This window comes from Nelumbo nucifera, chromosome 6 (genome assembly GCF_055504915.1).
Source record: "Nelumbo nucifera cultivar China Antique chromosome 6, China Antique-T2T, whole genome shotgun sequence".
Lineage (NCBI taxonomy): Eukaryota > Viridiplantae > Streptophyta > Magnoliopsida > Proteales > Nelumbonaceae > Nelumbo > Nelumbo nucifera.
This window is the reverse complement of record NC_142654.1, coordinates 61,593,041-61,611,726: the sequence shown is the minus strand read 5'-3', so window position 1 is coordinate 61,611,726 and position 18,686 is coordinate 61,593,041. Positions and strand designations below refer to the sequence as shown.

At 39.0% G+C, this 18,686-nt stretch overlaps 1 protein-coding gene across 1 annotated transcript; it reads left to right on the top strand.

Annotated features, from left to right (window-relative positions):
• Positions 1-9,569: 9,569 nt before the first annotated feature.
• On the top strand, positions 9,570-12,565 carry LOC104604291 (early-responsive to dehydration stress protein (ERD4)). The gene has a single exon (XM_010268579.3). It carries the CDS (start codon positions 9,882-9,884, stop codon positions 12,378-12,380), a length of 2,499 nt encoding a protein of 832 aa, XP_010266881.1. The 5' UTR covers positions 9,570-9,881; the 3' UTR covers positions 12,381-12,565.
• The last annotated feature ends 6,121 nt before the right edge of the window (positions 12,566-18,686 follow it).

Below are 18,686 nucleotides of genomic sequence, written 5' to 3'. Positions count from 1 at the left end.
TGACCACTTGAGTTAATGGTTTGCTAACCAAACCAACGGCTTTTGGCAAAATAATGGTTCTAGTGTAAAGCGGAACTGGTTTTCCAGTCCAACCGTCCAATCTGATATGGTTTTGAAAACCATGACCAAACCATGGGAGAGAAAGCATGAGATCATTGATTTAAGACATTAACCAAACTAAGAGAGTCACTCTCTATACTGAGTGAAAATAATCCCAACTCTTTAGCAGTACAACAACATTCCAAAATAGCTACTAATTCAACATGTTCTGCAGAAACACCTCTACAACCCCCACATTTAGCAACCAAAAAAGACCTAGAGGTATCAACAATCTAACAACCATGTCCACTGGATTCAGAGGAACAAAAATTTCCATTTGTTCTAGCTTATACAAAAAGGAGGATTTAAACTAGTAACCAAAAAGTTTTTTACATCTCGAGAATCATCTGAAGAAGAAACAGTTTATTCTTGATGGGAAGCTTTCCACACTTCCCTCATCCTCCTATTCACATGAAACAAAGAGACAAACAGATTAAGCTGAATATCTTAAAAAATGAAACAATTTATTGCCTTCCAAATAGGCCACAATATAATAACAGATAATTCAAAAGAATAATCATGGCATTTAGCAAGCAAATCCTTCTATATCAACCTCCAATACCACCACTCTGCAAAAAAACCAAAGGACTCAAAATTTGAACAAACAACAGTCAAGGAACTTCAAAACCACGTAGCCCTCGCATGGTCACACAAGAAGAGAGCATGTAGGATGCATTCCTCTCTTTGGAATAAGGCATAGGTTGCATCATTTAAAATTTTTCTTCTCAAAAGAACTTGCTTTGTAGCTATACTATTGTGGCAGCATTTCCAAATGAAATGTTTTAACTTTGGAGGGACCTTTAGAGACAAGAACACCAAAATCCCCATCCTTAAATATAATAGCCACATGGTATGCAAATTTGACAGAAAATCTACTATTAGAATCTGGGGTCCATATTAGTTTGTCCTCCCCCCCGCCCCCAAATCTTAGAAGGTCCATCTTACTAATGGTGTTGGCAATGACTTAATCAAACAACCTCTGAATTTTCCTCATCCCAACGGTTTTTTTGAGGGTCAATAAGATCATTAACCATACTGATAGATCCATTTCTGGGTCTAGGTTCCTAGGGTTTAAAGTTTGGCAGCCCCAAGATCCAAGGATCATCCCAAATCTGAATGTCTATGCTCCAACAAGCCCCTTCCTTTAGGATGTCCCTTCCAAATAATAGACTTCTAAATCCCCAAGAACACTTCCACACGACAGAAATATTCCAAAAACTCTTACCTTTAAAATACCTGCCATGCACTAATTTCACCAACAAGCTATCTTTCTCTGTGCAAAATGTCCATGCTAGCCTAGCTAAAGCCAAGTTAAAAAAATGTGGTCTCTAAAACCTAGCCCACCCATGGATTTTTGGACCAACTAATTTAGGTCACTTTCTTTTGGATTTTTGAACTCCCCCACATAAAACATCTTTGGGTTATTTTTTTTACAATTGATTGCAGATGGATTTTTGGATCAAGAAACATGACATTGCATAAGAAGGAATGGCAGTTAGCACGGCTTTTAACAATACCTCCTTTCTATAAGGGGATAAAAAAAAATCTTCCACCCATTGGTTTTGTTACCCATTCTCTCACATAAATAATTAAAAATGTCATTTTTTTATCTATAAGGATGAAGGAAGCCCAAATATTTAGAAGGGTTCTCTACTTTTTTAATGCCCATGACTTTTATTAGGATTTTTTTGAAAATTTGGGTATAAATTTGGAATAAAAAGGATATCAGATTTAGAGAGATTCACCTTCTGATCGAAGGCCTCCTCATACTACTTCAAAGTGTCCATTATCATTCCTCCCTCAACAATGTTGGTTCTTAAGAAAACATAGAAGACATCTACAAAAAAACAAATGAGTAATAGTAGGACTGTTGTGATTTATCTTAATTCCAGAAATAGCTCTTACAAGGTGCTCATGATGGAGAGCCAAAGAAAGGACTTTAGAGACAATTAGGAACAAGTAAGGGGATAAGAAATCCCCTTGTCTGAGCCCTTTGGAAGGGGATATAGTGGAATTAAGGCTCCCATTTATAAGCAATTGGTAGGAGATTGAGGAAATACATTGCATAGCCCCATTCTACCCAACTTGGAGGAAGATGAAGTTGTTGGGGCCTCACAACAACCATCCACAATATAAAATAACAAATACAAGAAATCTAATAGAAGCAAAAAAGATGAAATCCAAGCAAAGACAAATAAAACAAGAACCACAAAGACACAAAGATTTATGTGGTTCGTCCTTACTGCCTACGTTCATGGGATAAATGAAATATGTTCTTCACTATGAAAGAAAAAATTGAGAACAATACAAGTACCTTGCGGCTTGTAACCCAAACCAACCCTTAACCCTTGTACACCCGTTGTCCCTTTCCTCTCAACCTCAAGAACAAAAACAAGAGAAAAAACCCACTCTCACACCAAGAGCACTCTATGTTTTTCTTTTACACCTTTTCTCCTAAAAAAACTTACCCCTACATACAAAGGAAAGCTTTTATATGTAAAACCTTTTTAACCTAAAGAAGGACCAAATCAACCGTTAGATTAAAATTAATCCAACAGTTATAAAATAATACACAATCCCAACAATCTCCACCTTGGCTTATTTTTCAACCACCTTAGAGATATAATATTTGTGCCTCCACCTGTTTGCAAATACCGCAAACCTTCATTGGCCTTGTAAAACATTACCAGCTACACATAATTTGAATCATTCAGTCTTGACTCCACCTGATTTAAATAGGACGGCCAATGTACCTGTGCAACTGTACCCAAACTAACAATCCTAATTAATTTCAAGGAAGAACCTCGATCCTTCCTTTCTTCCAAAAAGAATCTTCCTCTCACCATCATCTATACCTTGGAAACTTGCAGCACTTGTCTCCATTCTATCCGCAAAAGAGACTCTCCGTGTGGCCACACTACCTTGTGCATTCCGTTTCCAACATTCCATCGAGGTCTTGGGAACCACTGTATTCCCAACTAGATTTTTCAAACCTTTGCATTTTTCTCACGTAATCAAGACCATACTACCACGTGTAATTTCCATGACTCCACTTGCAGCAAAAACATTGCATCCCTTGGAGTCTAACCGACTAAGTGATATTAGATTCCTGCACATTTTTTGGACATATGCTACACCACCCAAAGTGCGAACCACTCCATCAAATATTTTGATTTTCATTGTCCTAACACTCATGATGTTACATGTAGATCCATCACCCAAGGGGACAACACCTGTCTTTCTCTCTTGGAACGTGTCAAAATATTCTTTCCTGGAGTTAATATGCATAGAACATCCAAAATCTAAAACCCACTCATTTGGAGAAAAATTGCACATACCTTCGGAGACTGTGAGAACGCCTCCATCATCATCAGATGCAATTGCCACGCTTCTGGATTCATCCCCACTCCTTTTTCGTGCAGGACAATCTCTTTTCATGTGACCAAAGTCCTTGTATCTGTAACATTGTACCTTGCCCTTTTCCCTGGCCTTGGATATAGACCTATTGCTCTCAAATCCTCTATCAGACGACCTTCCTTTCCAATCCATTCCCACCATGACCAATGCAGTGTCTTGCCAGCTCTCATACTTGGGCTTCCTCCTAACCTCATTAGATAGAAGAGATGCAGTAATTTCTTACAGCTTCACTGTATCTTTCCCGTACAGAAATGTTGTTACCAAGTTTTCATACGAATTAGGAAGTGAGATAAGAAGCAAAAGGGCCTTGTCTTCTTCCTCCACCTTGACATCAACTTTCCCTAGTTGATCCAAGATATTGTTGAACACATTTAAGTGTTTTAGGAGATTCCCACCTTCTTCCATCTTCAACCCATATAATTGCCACTTTAGATATAGCTTTGTCGTTAAGTTTTTTCTGAAATAAAGCTTCTCCAGCTTATCCCACAATTCTGGTGCAGAATCTTCCTCCATAACGTTAAAATAATGTTATCACCCAGGAGCAATCGAATCTTACTAACACACTTTGACCCGATGTCCTCCCAATCAGCATCCTTCATGTCTTCTAGCTTCCCATCCTTTCGCTTCACCGCTCTAGCCAAACCTTGTTGAACCAGGATGTCCTTTACCCTTTTTTGTCATAGGGTAAAACTACCTTTGTCATCAAACCTCTCAATCTAGAACTGAGAACCCGTAACTTTTGCTGCCATTATCTCTCAAGCAATTTCACAAATACCTTGTAAACACTAACCTGGATCTGATACCACTTTGTTAGGGCCTCACAATAACCATCTACAGTATAAAATAACAATTACAAGAAATCTAATAGAAGCAAAAAAGATGAAATCCAAGCAAAGACAAATAAAACTAGCACCACAAAGACAAAAAGATTTATGTGGTTCGGCCTTACCACCTACGTCCATAGGCGAAACAAAATTTGTTCTTCACTATGAAAGGGTAAATTGAAAACAATACAAGTACCTTGCGGATTGCAGCCCAAACCAGCCCTTAACTCTTGTACACCCATTCTCTCTTTCCTCTCAACCCGAAGAACAAAAACAAGAGAAAAAACCCACTCTCACACTAAGAGCACTCTATGTTTTTTTTCTCATACCTTTTCTCCCAAAAGACCTTAACCCTACATACAAAAGAAATCTTTTATATGTAAAACCTCTTTAACCTAAAGAGGGACCACACCAACCGTTAGATTAAAATTAATCTAGTAGTTGTAAAATAAGACACAATCCCAATAAAAGTTATGTGGTGCATATCACCAAATACCCCCCCCCCCCTCCCCCAAAAAAAAGAAGTCATGATGATGGAATCTGAGGCTACTGACGTCAAGCCTTTATTTTTCTTTCGCCTCCCTCGACAACCTTTTAAAAGATGCTTCAATTTGAACAAAGAACAATATTGGTATTATGGACATGGATCTTTGCTTAGTCATATGCCCTAACCATCGCCATTATCAACCTCTGTAATGCATATTACATCTAGATCTTAGGTAATTCGTGGGGTAGAAAGACAATGACATGAATTACTATGCCCACGTAATGACTCTTGATCAATCAGTCTGGGTTGGGTTCAAGTTCCTTGGTTGTTTTTAGTATAGCTGATCCATTAACATAAATAGGTAAGTTCCACTATGTTTGGTTGCAGTGCAATTTTATATGCACTAGTACAAATGCATGGGAATGCAAATGTAAAAAAATGCAAATTCTTGTTTAATTTTGTTTTGGATTTTATTTTATTCTATTTCATGTATTAATTTACTTCATTTGTATTGTAATAAAACAAAAAAAAAGCTAAAATTTGAAACAAAAATAGGTCGGAATTTATACTTAAATCATTTGCACTACCATGATTTTGCATCAGTGCAAATTTATTTGCATCGCAACCAAACACAGCCTAAGAGAAAGGAAAATGAAAAAAGAAATATTAATTTGTAATAAGCACGAACAACTTAAGAATAGAATGGATTGGCAAAAGGTAAAAAGAAAAACTCCTTCAAAAATGACCATTGACACAAATAGTTAAGTTCCACTAAGAGAAAGGCAAAATTAAAAAAAAAAGTTTTTAATGAGTTTAAATTTCTTAAGACTAGAGTGGATTGGCTAAATAGGATTCATATAGTCAACTCCATAGGAGACAAGGCATGAATAATGATGATGATAAGGAATAAAAATTAATAACTAAGATGATCGATCTATTTATTGCTCTTCTACATAATATGTAAGGATAAACAAACTCAATCTATTAAAAAATTAATCCTGTGTTTGGTTTGAAGGAAAAAGTAGGGAAATGAAGGGAAAGACAGGAAAACCTATATAAACTTTGTATAGATTTTCTTATCTTTTCCTTCAAACCAAACATAGCATAAAGTAAAACACAATTTTGTTCATGGTCAATCCCTTGTTTTACACCCTTGGATAATGTTTTTTTTTTTATTTCAAGCCATTAACAAATGAACTCCCCTTAATAAGCTGATATTGGCTTTATTTGGCTTAGTCAATTATACCCCAAACACAAATCAACTTTTTTTTGTTCAAACCTTGTATATTGTATTTTTAGATCTTGTATTTGTATCTGTATTCCTTCCAAATTCAGTCATGTGGAAGATTTCTTAGGCTGTGTTTGGTTGCAATGTAAATAAATTTACACTTATGCAAAACTGTAGCAGTGCAAATGATTTTTAGTGTAAATTCTAACATATTTTTGTCTCAAATTTTAGTTTATCTTGTTTGATTGCAGCACAAAAGGAGTAAATTAAGACATGAAGCAGAATAAAATAAAATCCAAAACAAAATTAAACAAGAATTTTTCACTTTTTTTTATTTGCACTCTCATGCACTTGTACTAGTGCAAATAAAATTGCACTTCAACCAAACACAGCATTACGTTCACTCAGGTTTTGGATCCACACGTTGCCACGTGGCATAGTTAATTGTAAAATTACCCTATGGGTTTTTCAGTTAGAAGAGCATATGTCAGTCTTTGGCACTGATTTTGCCTGTTCAGCATTATTAAGACCTGAATTAATTATAGGGTCCGTTTGGCGTGTCTTTCCATGCGGTCTTTTGGTTATTTACAAGTCGGGCAGATCGATTTTTGGTTTATTCCCGTTTGATTCGTGGAAAATCTAGTCGCCAAAAGTCGAACCACCAAAAAGTTGTGAGAAACCCATTTTGGACTGATTTCGAGAAGCTCCAAATAAAGCTTTTCGCATTTTTACATCTTTCGCGTGTTATTCTCATACGGAAAAAGACAAAAAGATGCACGAAAAGATGTATATCTACCAAACTAGTATTGAGCTATTCAAATCTTCGTACAAAAGTTCAATACATCTTTTGACCGTCAAAATTACGAGAAGATCTTCTCAAAAAAACTTACCAAATGAACCCTATGTAATCCTTGGGTTGATCAAGTCCAATCAGCCCTTGGCCTGTGTAGCTCGAAAAATTACAAGTCTAGACATCCTGGGCGCATAAAAGCGTACGCATAAAGCCGGCGGAGCCTACCATAGTCCCATAGTTAAAACCATATGCCCAAAAAACCCGGCCTCCTTAGTCCCTAAACAATATCAAACATGGGGGTGAAGAACAGGCTCAGCCCAGCCCAGTTGTTGATCATCCTTTTCCAAACTCAATAAGCCTGATTGACATAATGACATATTAGGTTAAGCTTATTTTGGCGAATAAGTGATTTGAGAAACAACTATTTATTTTTAATTATTTATTACTGTTTGATAATTCTTTTGTCAAAACACTTACACTTATTAGGGAGAGGATGTTTGACAACTCATTTGTATAAATTTTGCGGAAATAACATTTTTAATCTCTATTTTATAAATCAATATAAATGTTGGTTTTTTAATAATATATTATTTGTTTTCAAGGAAATTACCACATTATTCCTTCAACACGCGCATCAGCCCACATGTAATGCATGTGAAATTAAACGTGGCCCATGTGGAACACACGTGGTATTATTACTATAATAATAGCACTAATAATACCGACAATAATAATAAAAATTACAATAATAATAATAATAATAATAATATAAAAATTCTAATATTAAAATAATAATATATTAATAAATAACAAAATAATATTAAAACTAATATATAATACGTATAAAGAATACTTTCAAGAAGCAATTTCATGAATTACTCTCTAAAAAAGAAAGTCCATAGAAGTACTTTAAAAAAAAAATACACTGAAATAACTTTCAAAAAGTACTTTTACAAAGATGTAATTGCAATAATTGATTTTCAGAAGTACTTTTAAGGAGTAATTTCTTGAAAGTACATTTAAAAAGTATTTTCAAAAAGCAACTTCTACGAAGCAATTGCATAAAGAAATATCTGTTGACCTAAACTACTTTCAAAAAAGCAACTTTCACAAAACTACTTTAGGAAGAACTATTATAATTGTGCTTCCAAATCTTTGTTTTCACTTAGACATTTGAAATCGCATGTCACTTGGGAGATCACATCTCCGCCCCACAATGCCCCGCCCCACAGCACATCCCCGCTGTGTATTGAGAGCATCTCCCGATGATGATATCATCGGTTCTTGTATTATCATCAGGAGATGTTCCCAATACACGGAGGGGATGTACTGTGGGGCGGAGATGTGAACTCGTCACTTGGACATATACATCAAATCCAATGTAATCATACCAACTAGCAAAACACACATGGACGCCTAAAAAATAAAATAATAATAACAACAACAATAAAAATTCAGAAATTACATATTGTTCCAAAAAATTAAAAAAAAGGATAGTGCATATTTGTCACTATATTATGCAAGAACATCATAAAGTTATTCGTCTAATGCATATTACTCAATGTATAGTGCAAAAAAAAACTTAAAAAAAAATCAAGAAAAACAAATAAGCACTTAAAATAAGCAGCTCAAAGGTTGTTTATTTTTTTAGTACTTATTTTCGAAATAAGAACTTATTCCTTTATTTTGCTAAACAGGAATAAGTGCTTATTTTCTACTTATTGTGTGGTCCCACTACTTATTTTAAGTATTTATTTGAATAAGTACTTATTTTAAATGATACCATTCATGGGCTAAAATAACTTGAAAAAGCCTATACATTTAGGACCGGGATTGGTTTGACTATTATTTATGAGGTCAATTGATACTTCTAATCATAAATAAAATAATTTCAAAATTCCTTTTATGAGACTTAAACCCATAATTATTTAGTAAATATCTTTAGATTATGTACCATTCAGCAAGTTTTTTAAGGAAGATCTTCCGACAACCTAGATGGTCAAAAGATGTAATGAGCTTTTGAGGTCCTTTAATCTTGTCTTTAAATATATACTGTTTGGTAAGTATCCTAGTCTACTATGATCTACAAATCTATTAAGCGAAAGATTTTAGCTGCAGATAAGCTTCATTTGAAGGTTCTAGATTTTTTACTACTTTGGGCTTTTATGAACTTTTTAGGATGTAGATCTTTTTAGCTTCTTGTCTTTCATTGCCAAACCAAAATTTGGTCTTCCAAACTTTGAAAAGCTCGAAAAAAACCCAGACGAAAAAACTTACCAAATGCCCCCAGATTAGCAAATTGGGATATTTATCCATATTCAGCTCAATTATAAATAGATCAAATTCAGGTGAATTTAGTCTGATTCAAAATTGAATACAGACAAATGAATGAATTTGGATCTGCTGACCACAATACATTGCTGGCCACACTCATCCAGCCGCACATTGAGAATATCAATATCAATAACCACAATACAACCGATGTTTCATATGTGCAGCTGAGTGAATGTGGCCAGCAAATGTGTTGTGGTCAGCAGTTCCGGACTTCAAATGGACACAACTTGCAGCCCAAACGGATGATCGTGGGCCTAGCTCGACTAGGCGTATAAGTTACAATTAGAATAATAGGCTTAACCTGGGCCCAGGCCCAGTCTCAATTCCGGGCTGACTTCCAAGTTCCAACTCCTCGGCGTACGCTTTTGGATTTCTACTTTCTACACGAAAACAAGAGATGCCCGAGTTGAACTAGACGACGTGTTTTGCTCTCCATTCGATTCAGACCCCGAAGGCACGTCCTCTCTCTCTCTCTCTCTCTCTCTCTCTCTGTTGCTATTTGCAATACCGCGACTATGCATTCCGACCAGCAAAATTCTTAACTCAATTTTTGTTCATCTTTTAGGGTTTTGCTCCAGATGAAGAAAACCCATACTTTTATCATCCCATCCATTTCAATCGACGAGGAAGAAAACCTAAAACTAAATATTGGGTGCTTCTTGGTTTTCCGCCTCCTCCTTTACTGGTCCGTCTAAACCAATGAAACCTTCTTTAGTATTGACCATGGCGTCTTCCCCCGCTTCACCCACCGTGGATTACGCTTTCTCTCTTCCCCCTTCTAGTTCCGGTGACGATGATGGTGAATTTGTAATGGCGTGGTACGGAAACATTCAGTACCTCTTAAACATTTCAGCCATCGGCGCATTTTGTTGCGTCTTTATCTTTCTATTTGTCAAGCTCCGAAGCGATCACCGTCGGATGCCCGGCCCCGCTGCCCTAATCACGAAGCTCCTTGCCGTCTGGCACGCCACCGGCCGGGAGATCGCCCGCCACTGTGGTGCCGACGCCGCTCAGTTCCTCCTTATCGAAGGTGGAAGCTGCGCCGTCCTTTTGTCGATCGCGGTCTTCGCCATCTCTGTCATTCTTCCTGTCAATCTTTATGCTGGGACTGCAGCGATGGCCGATCAATTTTCCAAGACCACCATCATTCACATTGAAAAAGGTTCGCCTTTGTTATGGATTCATTTTCTTTTTGTGACTGTCGTAGTTGGTTTGCTTCATTTTGGCATTTCCATGATTGAGGAAAGGCTTAGATATACTAGGTTTAGGGACGGTAATGGGAACCCTAGTAATCCCAATGCAAACTCCGTTGCGATCTTTACAATCATGATTCAGGGGATCCCCAAGACACTAGCGGCAGATAGGACTGCATTGGAGGAATATTTCCAACATAGGTATCCTGGCAAGGTTTATAGGGTTGTTGTCCCGATGGATTTGTGTGCTTTGGATGATTTGGTTACAGAACTGGTGAAGGTTCGCAATGGTATTTCTTGGTTGGTGGCTCGTATAGACTCTCAAGTTCTATCTGACGAGGGTGAGAATTGCGAACCTGGGGGAGCTTCCTCTGAGGGATTTTGGAATTGGTTCCATTTTCTTAGGAGGAGATTAAAGGATCTCTGGGCTGAGGTTGTTTCTCGGTTGGGTTTTACAGACGAAGATAGGTTGAAGAGGTTACAAGATTTGAGAGCTAAACTAGAGACTGAATTGGTTGCCTACAAAGAAGGCCAAGCACAAGGTGCTGGAATTGCATTTGTGATATTTAAGGATGTCTACACAGCTAATAAGGCAGTGCAAGATTTTCGTACTGAAAAGAAGAGGCCAATTGGGAAGTTCTTCTCTGTCATGGAGCTGCGACTAGGTAGGAGCCACTGGAAAGTAGAGCGAGCCCCACCAGCCACTGACATTTACTGGAACAACTTGGGCTCAACAAAGATCTCATTGAAACTGCGTAGAGTTTTCGTGAACACGTGCCTTCTGTTGATGTTGTTGTTTTGTAGTTCTCCCCTTGCTGTCATTAGTGCTTTAAAGAGTGCTGGACGTATAATCAATGCAGAAGCAATGGATAATGCACAAATGTGGCTGGCTTGGGTCCAGAGCTCAAGCTGGGCTGCAACTGTAATTCTTCAATTCCTGCCTAATGTTCTTATATTTGTCAGCATGTATATAGTGATCCCATCAGTTCTTTCTTATATGTGCAAGTTTGAACGGCATCTGACTGTCTCTGGGGAGCAACGTGCTGCACTTTTGAAGATGGTTTGTTTCTTCCTGGTAAATCTTATCCTTCTGAGGGCTCTAGTTGAATCATCTCTGGAGAGTGCAATCCTGCGGATGGGTCGGTGTTATTTGGATGGAGAAGATTGCAAAAAGATTGAGCAGTATATGAGTGCATCGTTCTTGTCCAGATCATGTCTTTCTTCTCTTGCATTTCTCATCACAAGCACATTCTTGGGTATATCATATGATCTTTTGGCTCCCGTCCCCTGGATTAAAAAAAAGTTGCAGAGGTTTCGGAAGAATGACATGCTCCAGTTGGTTCCAGAACAAAATGAAGATTACTCGTTAGAAAACCAGGAAATAGATAGCCTTCGGATGCCTCTGGTGTCTGAAAGGGAGTTTGATGCTTCCATCCACAGTAATGGCATTCCACATGTTGCTCGATTGAATGGAATTGATCTACAGGGTCAGGATCTTTCTGTTTATCCAATCAACAGAAGCTCACCTGTTCCAAAACAAAATTTTGATTTTGCCCAGTATTATGCATTTAATCTGACTATATTTGCTCTCACCATGATCTATTCAGCATTTTCCCCGCTCGTTGTCCCTGTTGGAACAGTTTATTTTGGGTATAGATACGTGGTTGACAAATATAACTTTCTATTCGTGTACAGAGTCCGTGGATTCCCTGCAGGCAATGATGGGAAGCTGATGGATAGTGTATTGTGTATCATGCGTTTCTGTGTAGACTTATTCCTTCTTTCAATGCTTCTGTTCTTTTCAGTTCAAGGAGATTCTACTAAACTGCAGGCAATATTCACATTGGGTTTGCTATTGTTGTATAAATTGTTGCCCTCAAAGAACAATGGATTTCAACCATCACTGTTGGAAGGCATACAGACTGTTGATAGTGTTGTGGATGGGCCTACTGATTATGAGGTTTTCTCACAGCCCAGGTTTGATTGGGATACCTATCAAATATGATGAAAGCTCAGGATACAACCAGACAATTTATTGACATGTAATTGTTTGTGCAACATTGTCCTTCTATCACTTGTCTTTAATCCATTTTATGGTTTTCATGTATAATTATTTGTGTTTGTAACTGGATTTCCTTGTTTAACTCATATAGTGCAAAGCTGTTCAAGAAAGGTAGTTCTTTCTAAAAACATAGATCAACAGGAGCTTTATTTGTACATGCCTTTCTAATAAGTACTACATGAACATACCAAGGCTTGGCTTACGCTGATCTTTTGCTGTTATTTTTTGTTATAACCATGTGATAGTATTGAAAATGATGATATGGATCATTGGAATGAATCCAGTATTCAGTTGCTTCTGTTTACTGGATATAGCATGATAACATTAGCATCTTTTAATGTCTATTGTCAAAATGTGTTGCTTCCAACAGTGATCCTGGAGTTAACAACTTAAGGTATGATGTAACAATTGTATGGGTGTATTTTGTAGTTCAGATTGTCAGTGGCTTCTGACTACTTAACCATCTGATCCACTTTAGTAATCCGAGTTTTGCCTGAAGATTTAATAATTGGCTCAGTTTTGGCCCCCTATTATAGAAGATTAGCCATTGCTAGACCTACTGTTTGACCATCAAACTGATTGGACCTTGTTGGTTCTGGAACCGTTTCAGATCCCAACTAGTAATATAATGGAGTTGAGATGCATTGATCTGACACCAACTAAAACCTACTATTTGACTATCAGAGAGACTGGACCTAGTTGATTGGATCTGGAACCATTTCAGATCCCAACCAGTAATATAATGGGTTCTGGATACATTGGGTCTAGCCTTGTTAGTAGGTGCCCTATTTTATCTATTTTGCATGGATAGTTCGAAATGGATGACTGTGTCCATGAGAGACACTTCTATTTTCAGAGTCAATTCCTACTCTGAACCTTGTCCAGTGTTCTTGTGGTGTTCATGTTGCATGGTTTTATATGCCTGTCTGCCAGAAATAAATGTTTTGAACACAATGGATACGTTTCTCTTTGTTGTGACAAGTGACAATCTATGAGCATATCAGTATTGTTGCAACTTGGGCGGGCTCAGGTTGGGATTTTGTTAAAATTTGAATAGGCCTGGCCCAGAAGCCCAGGCCTGATGTAATGTAAATTTTTCAAATCAGGTAATCTTATTTATTGGTAAAACTTCAAAAAATTTTCTGGTTTTATTCAACTCTTTTTTCTTTTTCTTTTGTCTTCAATGGTGTATATATATGACTGGAAAAGGTTGGTGGATATTAGTGATGGGGAAGAACACTTGCATGGATATTTACTCCTTCCTGTTTCCCTTTATTCACTTGCATAGATTTTAACACCTGGAGAAGGATCATTTTGGTTGGCAGTTGCATAAGAGGGACAAGGTTGCAGTGTTAGGAAGTTTGGATGTTTCAAGCAAGGTAATCATATGTATAGACTTAAGTGATCAGAAAATATAGCATTGAAAGAAGATTCGATGACATCATACCTCAGGTTCTCAGTAAAAAGACTGATTCTGGAGAGATGTATGATGGCTTTAGATAGTTATTTTTTGTTAATGAAAATTCTAAAAGAATAGAAAAAAGAGAAAGGTAAATTGAAGGAAAGCCTCAATATATTCATTGTATCCTTTGTTGGCTTTAGGATTAGACAGGTCCATGATGGTGTCCTACACCAGACAATGTTAATGGCTTTACATTTGTGCACTAATGAATTGTTTTTAATAGATAATTGGTGACTTTGCTCCATGCCTTTCTTTTCTAAGCCTCGGATCCACTGCTCACCCCACTGTTAAGTGCCCACATAACCAATTCCGAGTGAAGACACCACGACCCTTGAGTCACCTTCCATCATAATGCTCCAACCTCTAAATACATGAGCCAATTCATAGAGTTTACATTTGCGCCCCACAAAGCGTTCCTCACAATCGCCTCACATGCATATCTCAGTGTGCATTGGAAACATCTCCCCTAGTTGTCATTGGGAGATGTTCTCAATACACGGTTGGGATGTACTGTGAGGTGCCAATGTGATCTCCAATTCATGATCATGGAAAGCAGCTCCACGTAGGGGTGTCAATTGGACTGGATTTGATCCGATCCAGTCCAATGTAAGTCCATTATAAATGGATCAGGTCTAATCCAGTCCAATGAATGTTTTGGACCAACTTAGACTGGTCCAATTTAATGTCTGAACCGTTCAATCTGTTCAAATTTATTTTGATTTAGATTGGTTTCAATCCAAACCTGGTCACCAGATATTGGCTTAATCCAATCCAATATAAATTTATTATAGACAGACCAGGTCCAGTCCAATCTAATAAATATTTTGAACCGGATTGGTCGAATCCAAAATGATTTTGGATTGGACTCGGTTCATTGACATCCTTAACTACATGCTTCGGCTTTAGGGGGTGTTTGACGATATGGTTTCATTTTTAAAAATGAAAATAATTGTCATATAATAAAAACAAAATCATTTTGCTGATGTGGCACATAAACAAAATCAACCATGCCGCCTAAACAACCCATTATCGACTGTGGCGTACCCAATGTCCTCGGACAAAATGTTAAGCACTCTCCCGGTCTCCCTTGCTCATTTCTAGCAATACATTCAATTGTCTGCATCTACCAACATTGTTCATGGAAGCATCAGAATTCATTTTAACCTCAACGTCTCGGGGGCCTCCAGCTGACCTTAATCCATTGCTTACCACCACAGCGCATATTAACTTTTAAAGAATTCGATAAAAACCTCCCTTCCGTCATTAAATTAGACAGAAAACATTAGATTGATATATCAATTTTTTGCAAATACCCATTTTATCTTTTTATAAATTACTTTACATACAATTCAACTGAAATAACCCAATACAGATAAGCTTTCTCTTCCTTCTGAAGTAAAATGCTAACAGTGATTTCCACACTCAGGATTTCCTACCCACTCTCTACTCGCCATGAATTGAAGCCACACATCTCTATTATGAATTGAGTAGAAAATCTGGACTCTGATTTCCATGCAAAATCTACCACAAGTTGAATTGATAAATCATACTAAACACTCAATATCTAAAATTGGGTTTTCTGTTTGTTTTTTTTTTTTTTCATTTTCCCCCAAAAACAATCAAATAAAACAATTATATTCTAGATGATTCGGTGGTATCTCATTGATCTTCCATGCCCAATTGCCCATGCCCTACCATTTTTAAAGGGCATTGAATGGAACTATCCTTTGATGATTTGGGGATAATGATTTAATAAAACTCGAAGTGTTGATAAACTAACCATCTGATTCGCACAATTTGATGAAAGATCATTCTATTTACTTTTGTTGATTTCTCTCTTTTCCTGTCTTGTACGTCTGTAGTAGAATGGGGTTCTTTCCTTCTAGTTTCTCCGGCAACATGATTCTGAGCCCGGGAAGTGTTGTCGTACTGATGGGAAGAAATGGTGGTGCTCAAGAGTGCTTCCAACAGCCTTGCCATCACACAATACCAGATGAAGAGCTTGAATACTGGTGGTACAACTACTCACATCGACATGTGAGAAATAACACCTCTTAGATTTGGGTTTTGTTTCCCATCTACTTTGCTTTCCACCAGGGGCGGATATGCCTTCAAAATTCCCACAAAATCCATTTAAATTCCACTTATATTTTGACCCCCTTATCCATGTTTCTTAACTTTTAGTCCCCCTATCCATATTTTCTAGGTTTTGACCCTCCTCAAGAAAAAATTATAGTTCCGCACCTGCTTTCCACGGTAACTAATTAAATATAATGCAGTATTAGAGAATCTGAAGAGTTGTATACATTCCTTCTCTATTCTTTTGAGTTTTTTAAGTTTAGGTAGAGGGATTTGTGTTAATAGATGGAATTCCTTTATAGCCTTGTGATGAGGGGTGATTTGGCCCGACCTACTAATGAGCAAACACGTGGGTGTGACCTGCTGATTGGACATTGATTTGGCATTTCCTGCCACCTTAGCAGGTCAGGTCACCTTGGTTACCTCGGCCAGGACCGAGGTCCTAGTAGCTTGCGATGGCCCAACCTGCCAAAGTGATGTGTAGCCTACTTCTAGAAGCTAGCCAGTTGTCTCTGAGCTCTCTGGGATCATGCCACACGTCTATAGGTCTTATCCTCATCCCACCTGAATCGAACGGACTCGATAAGTCTTATTGGCTAGCATGAAGTGCACCCTCCAGTGCGGAACAGACTCCTAACAGCGCGGGCCGAAGATCTCAAAGGTGTTTCATGAGGACCACGACAACTCACCTATATAAAGGCACCTACCTTGATGACATAAGGTACACACGATTATTTGTTCACTAGCTTAATAGCATACAAACTTTCTGTTCACACTACAGATCACTAACTTAAGCATTGGAGTGCCCATGCCGGGTAAGCCACCTCGGGTCCTCTAAGCATCCCTTTCTTGCAGTTCGACTGGCCAGCAAAGTAGTCCGACATCCGAGCTGCCCTCTAGCTAGGAGCTTCCAAATAGCGCACCATCAATTGGCGCCATCTATGGGAACCACAACAAAAAACTAAGTTCTCACCATTTTTTTTTTGCAAAAAAAAATCACTAGTGGCCTCTTCAAGCATCAACAAGAGCGTCGCCATGCCCATTACTGGGAGGCAAGATCAGCCTACACTAAACCCTAAGACCCCCTCAGGTACCATTGGTCAGTTTACCATTCCCCTCACCATTCCAGGGGTATCAACGGTCCCAAGCCAGACATTTGCTACTCAGTCAATCAACGCACCTATGCCTCATGGGAGCGCCACTCTCCCAGCTGCCAAGCCCTCAATGGTTCTTGTTGGGGTAGAAGCACGGTAGCTCCATGAGCTGGTGCAAACATCCGGATCATGCAACTCTAGTTCTAGTAGTTCCAACAATTCCAACAATATCAATAGTACCAGTACCAATAGTAGCTCCCTCCACTTCACCAGAACCAGTAGAGCATGAACTAGCAACATGAGCGCCAGTCACCTCCTCGGGGACCGGTGCCGTCTCAGGTCCCAACTCCTCCTTGGAACTAGACTCCACCTCGGGACCCAGAACTAGGTCAGCGTTCATCACCACCCCAGCAAGTAGTCAACCAGAGGAACCAGTCGCAGCACAGCCATCAAAGCGATCAGTTGCAACGATCACGCAATGATCAACAACACCGATGTTAGCTTGAAAGAGAAGTAAGTAACCGACAACTAGAAAGGGTGACGATCCGGTCCGGGACCTGTCCAATCACCCCAGCCAGCAAGATTCAGCTCGCGTTCATGAGAACATCAGTAACAAAGATCAGCTCCCTCCTCGTGACAGTGTCCGGGATCGGAAGCATACTAGAGTTGAGGTTTCGGCCAGTACCGAGGTGAACAACACCAACCACGAAGCAGCAAAGAAGCAACGTTGTCGCCGAGCACGCCGCAACTCGGGTAAGAGCAGCGCTCCTTCTACAACAGCAAAGAAAAGGTGGGAAGAAGTGAGCTCGATAGCTGCACAGCCGGCTCCTATCTCACTGAGCTAGCCTTCCCCCTAAAACCCGAGATCCTTTTGGCCCCAAGACCGAAGGGCTTCAAGACACCCGCCCTGGAGACCTATGACAGAAACACAAATCCAAATGATCATGTAGATAGTTTCCAGTCTTTGATGCTACTCGCCGGGGCAGACAACGTCGGCCTCTGTATGGCCTTCTCGACGACCTTCAGAGAGACCGCCAAATCGTGGTATAGGATTTTACCTCCAGGATCGATCAGGACATGGAAAAAGTTCATCGACTTATTCACGACCCACTTCGTCACAAGTAAGAAGTGCCTGAAGTTCGTGACGAGCCTTCTGAACGTGGTCTAGCGGGAGAATGAGTCGCTAAGAGACTACACCAAGCGATTCAACTTGGAGAGGTTACAAGTACCAAACCTTGACCGCGTCGTGTAGCTCACTATGGCCCAAAAGGGAGTCTACCAGCCAAACTTCCATTGGCATCTCAAGTTGAACCCACCTAAAAAATGGAGGCACTCCTCGATGAGGCCGACAAGTTCATCAAAGCAGAAAAGGTTCATGGGTCTCGATTATAGCTGCACCAGGCCAGGAAAAGGAAGAGAGCAGAAAAAGAACCAAGTAGTAGCAAGCACCAGTGGCAAAAGAGCAAGTCCCCGCGCAACAAGCAAAGCAAGTCACAGAGAAAGAGCCGGTCACCACCTCGGGGTTCTAGGTCAGGTCGGTGATATAGGACCCCCCTCCCCCCAATCTAGAGATCTAGCTACACCGCCCTGAATGCCAAGCGGGGCGAAATCCTG

Bases quoted from the DNA above. Each gene is read 5' to 3' on its own strand.
- LOC104604291 (XM_010268579.3), top strand. From the start codon at position 9,882: ATGAAACCTTCTTTAGTATTGACCATGGCGTCTTCCCCCGCTTCACCC.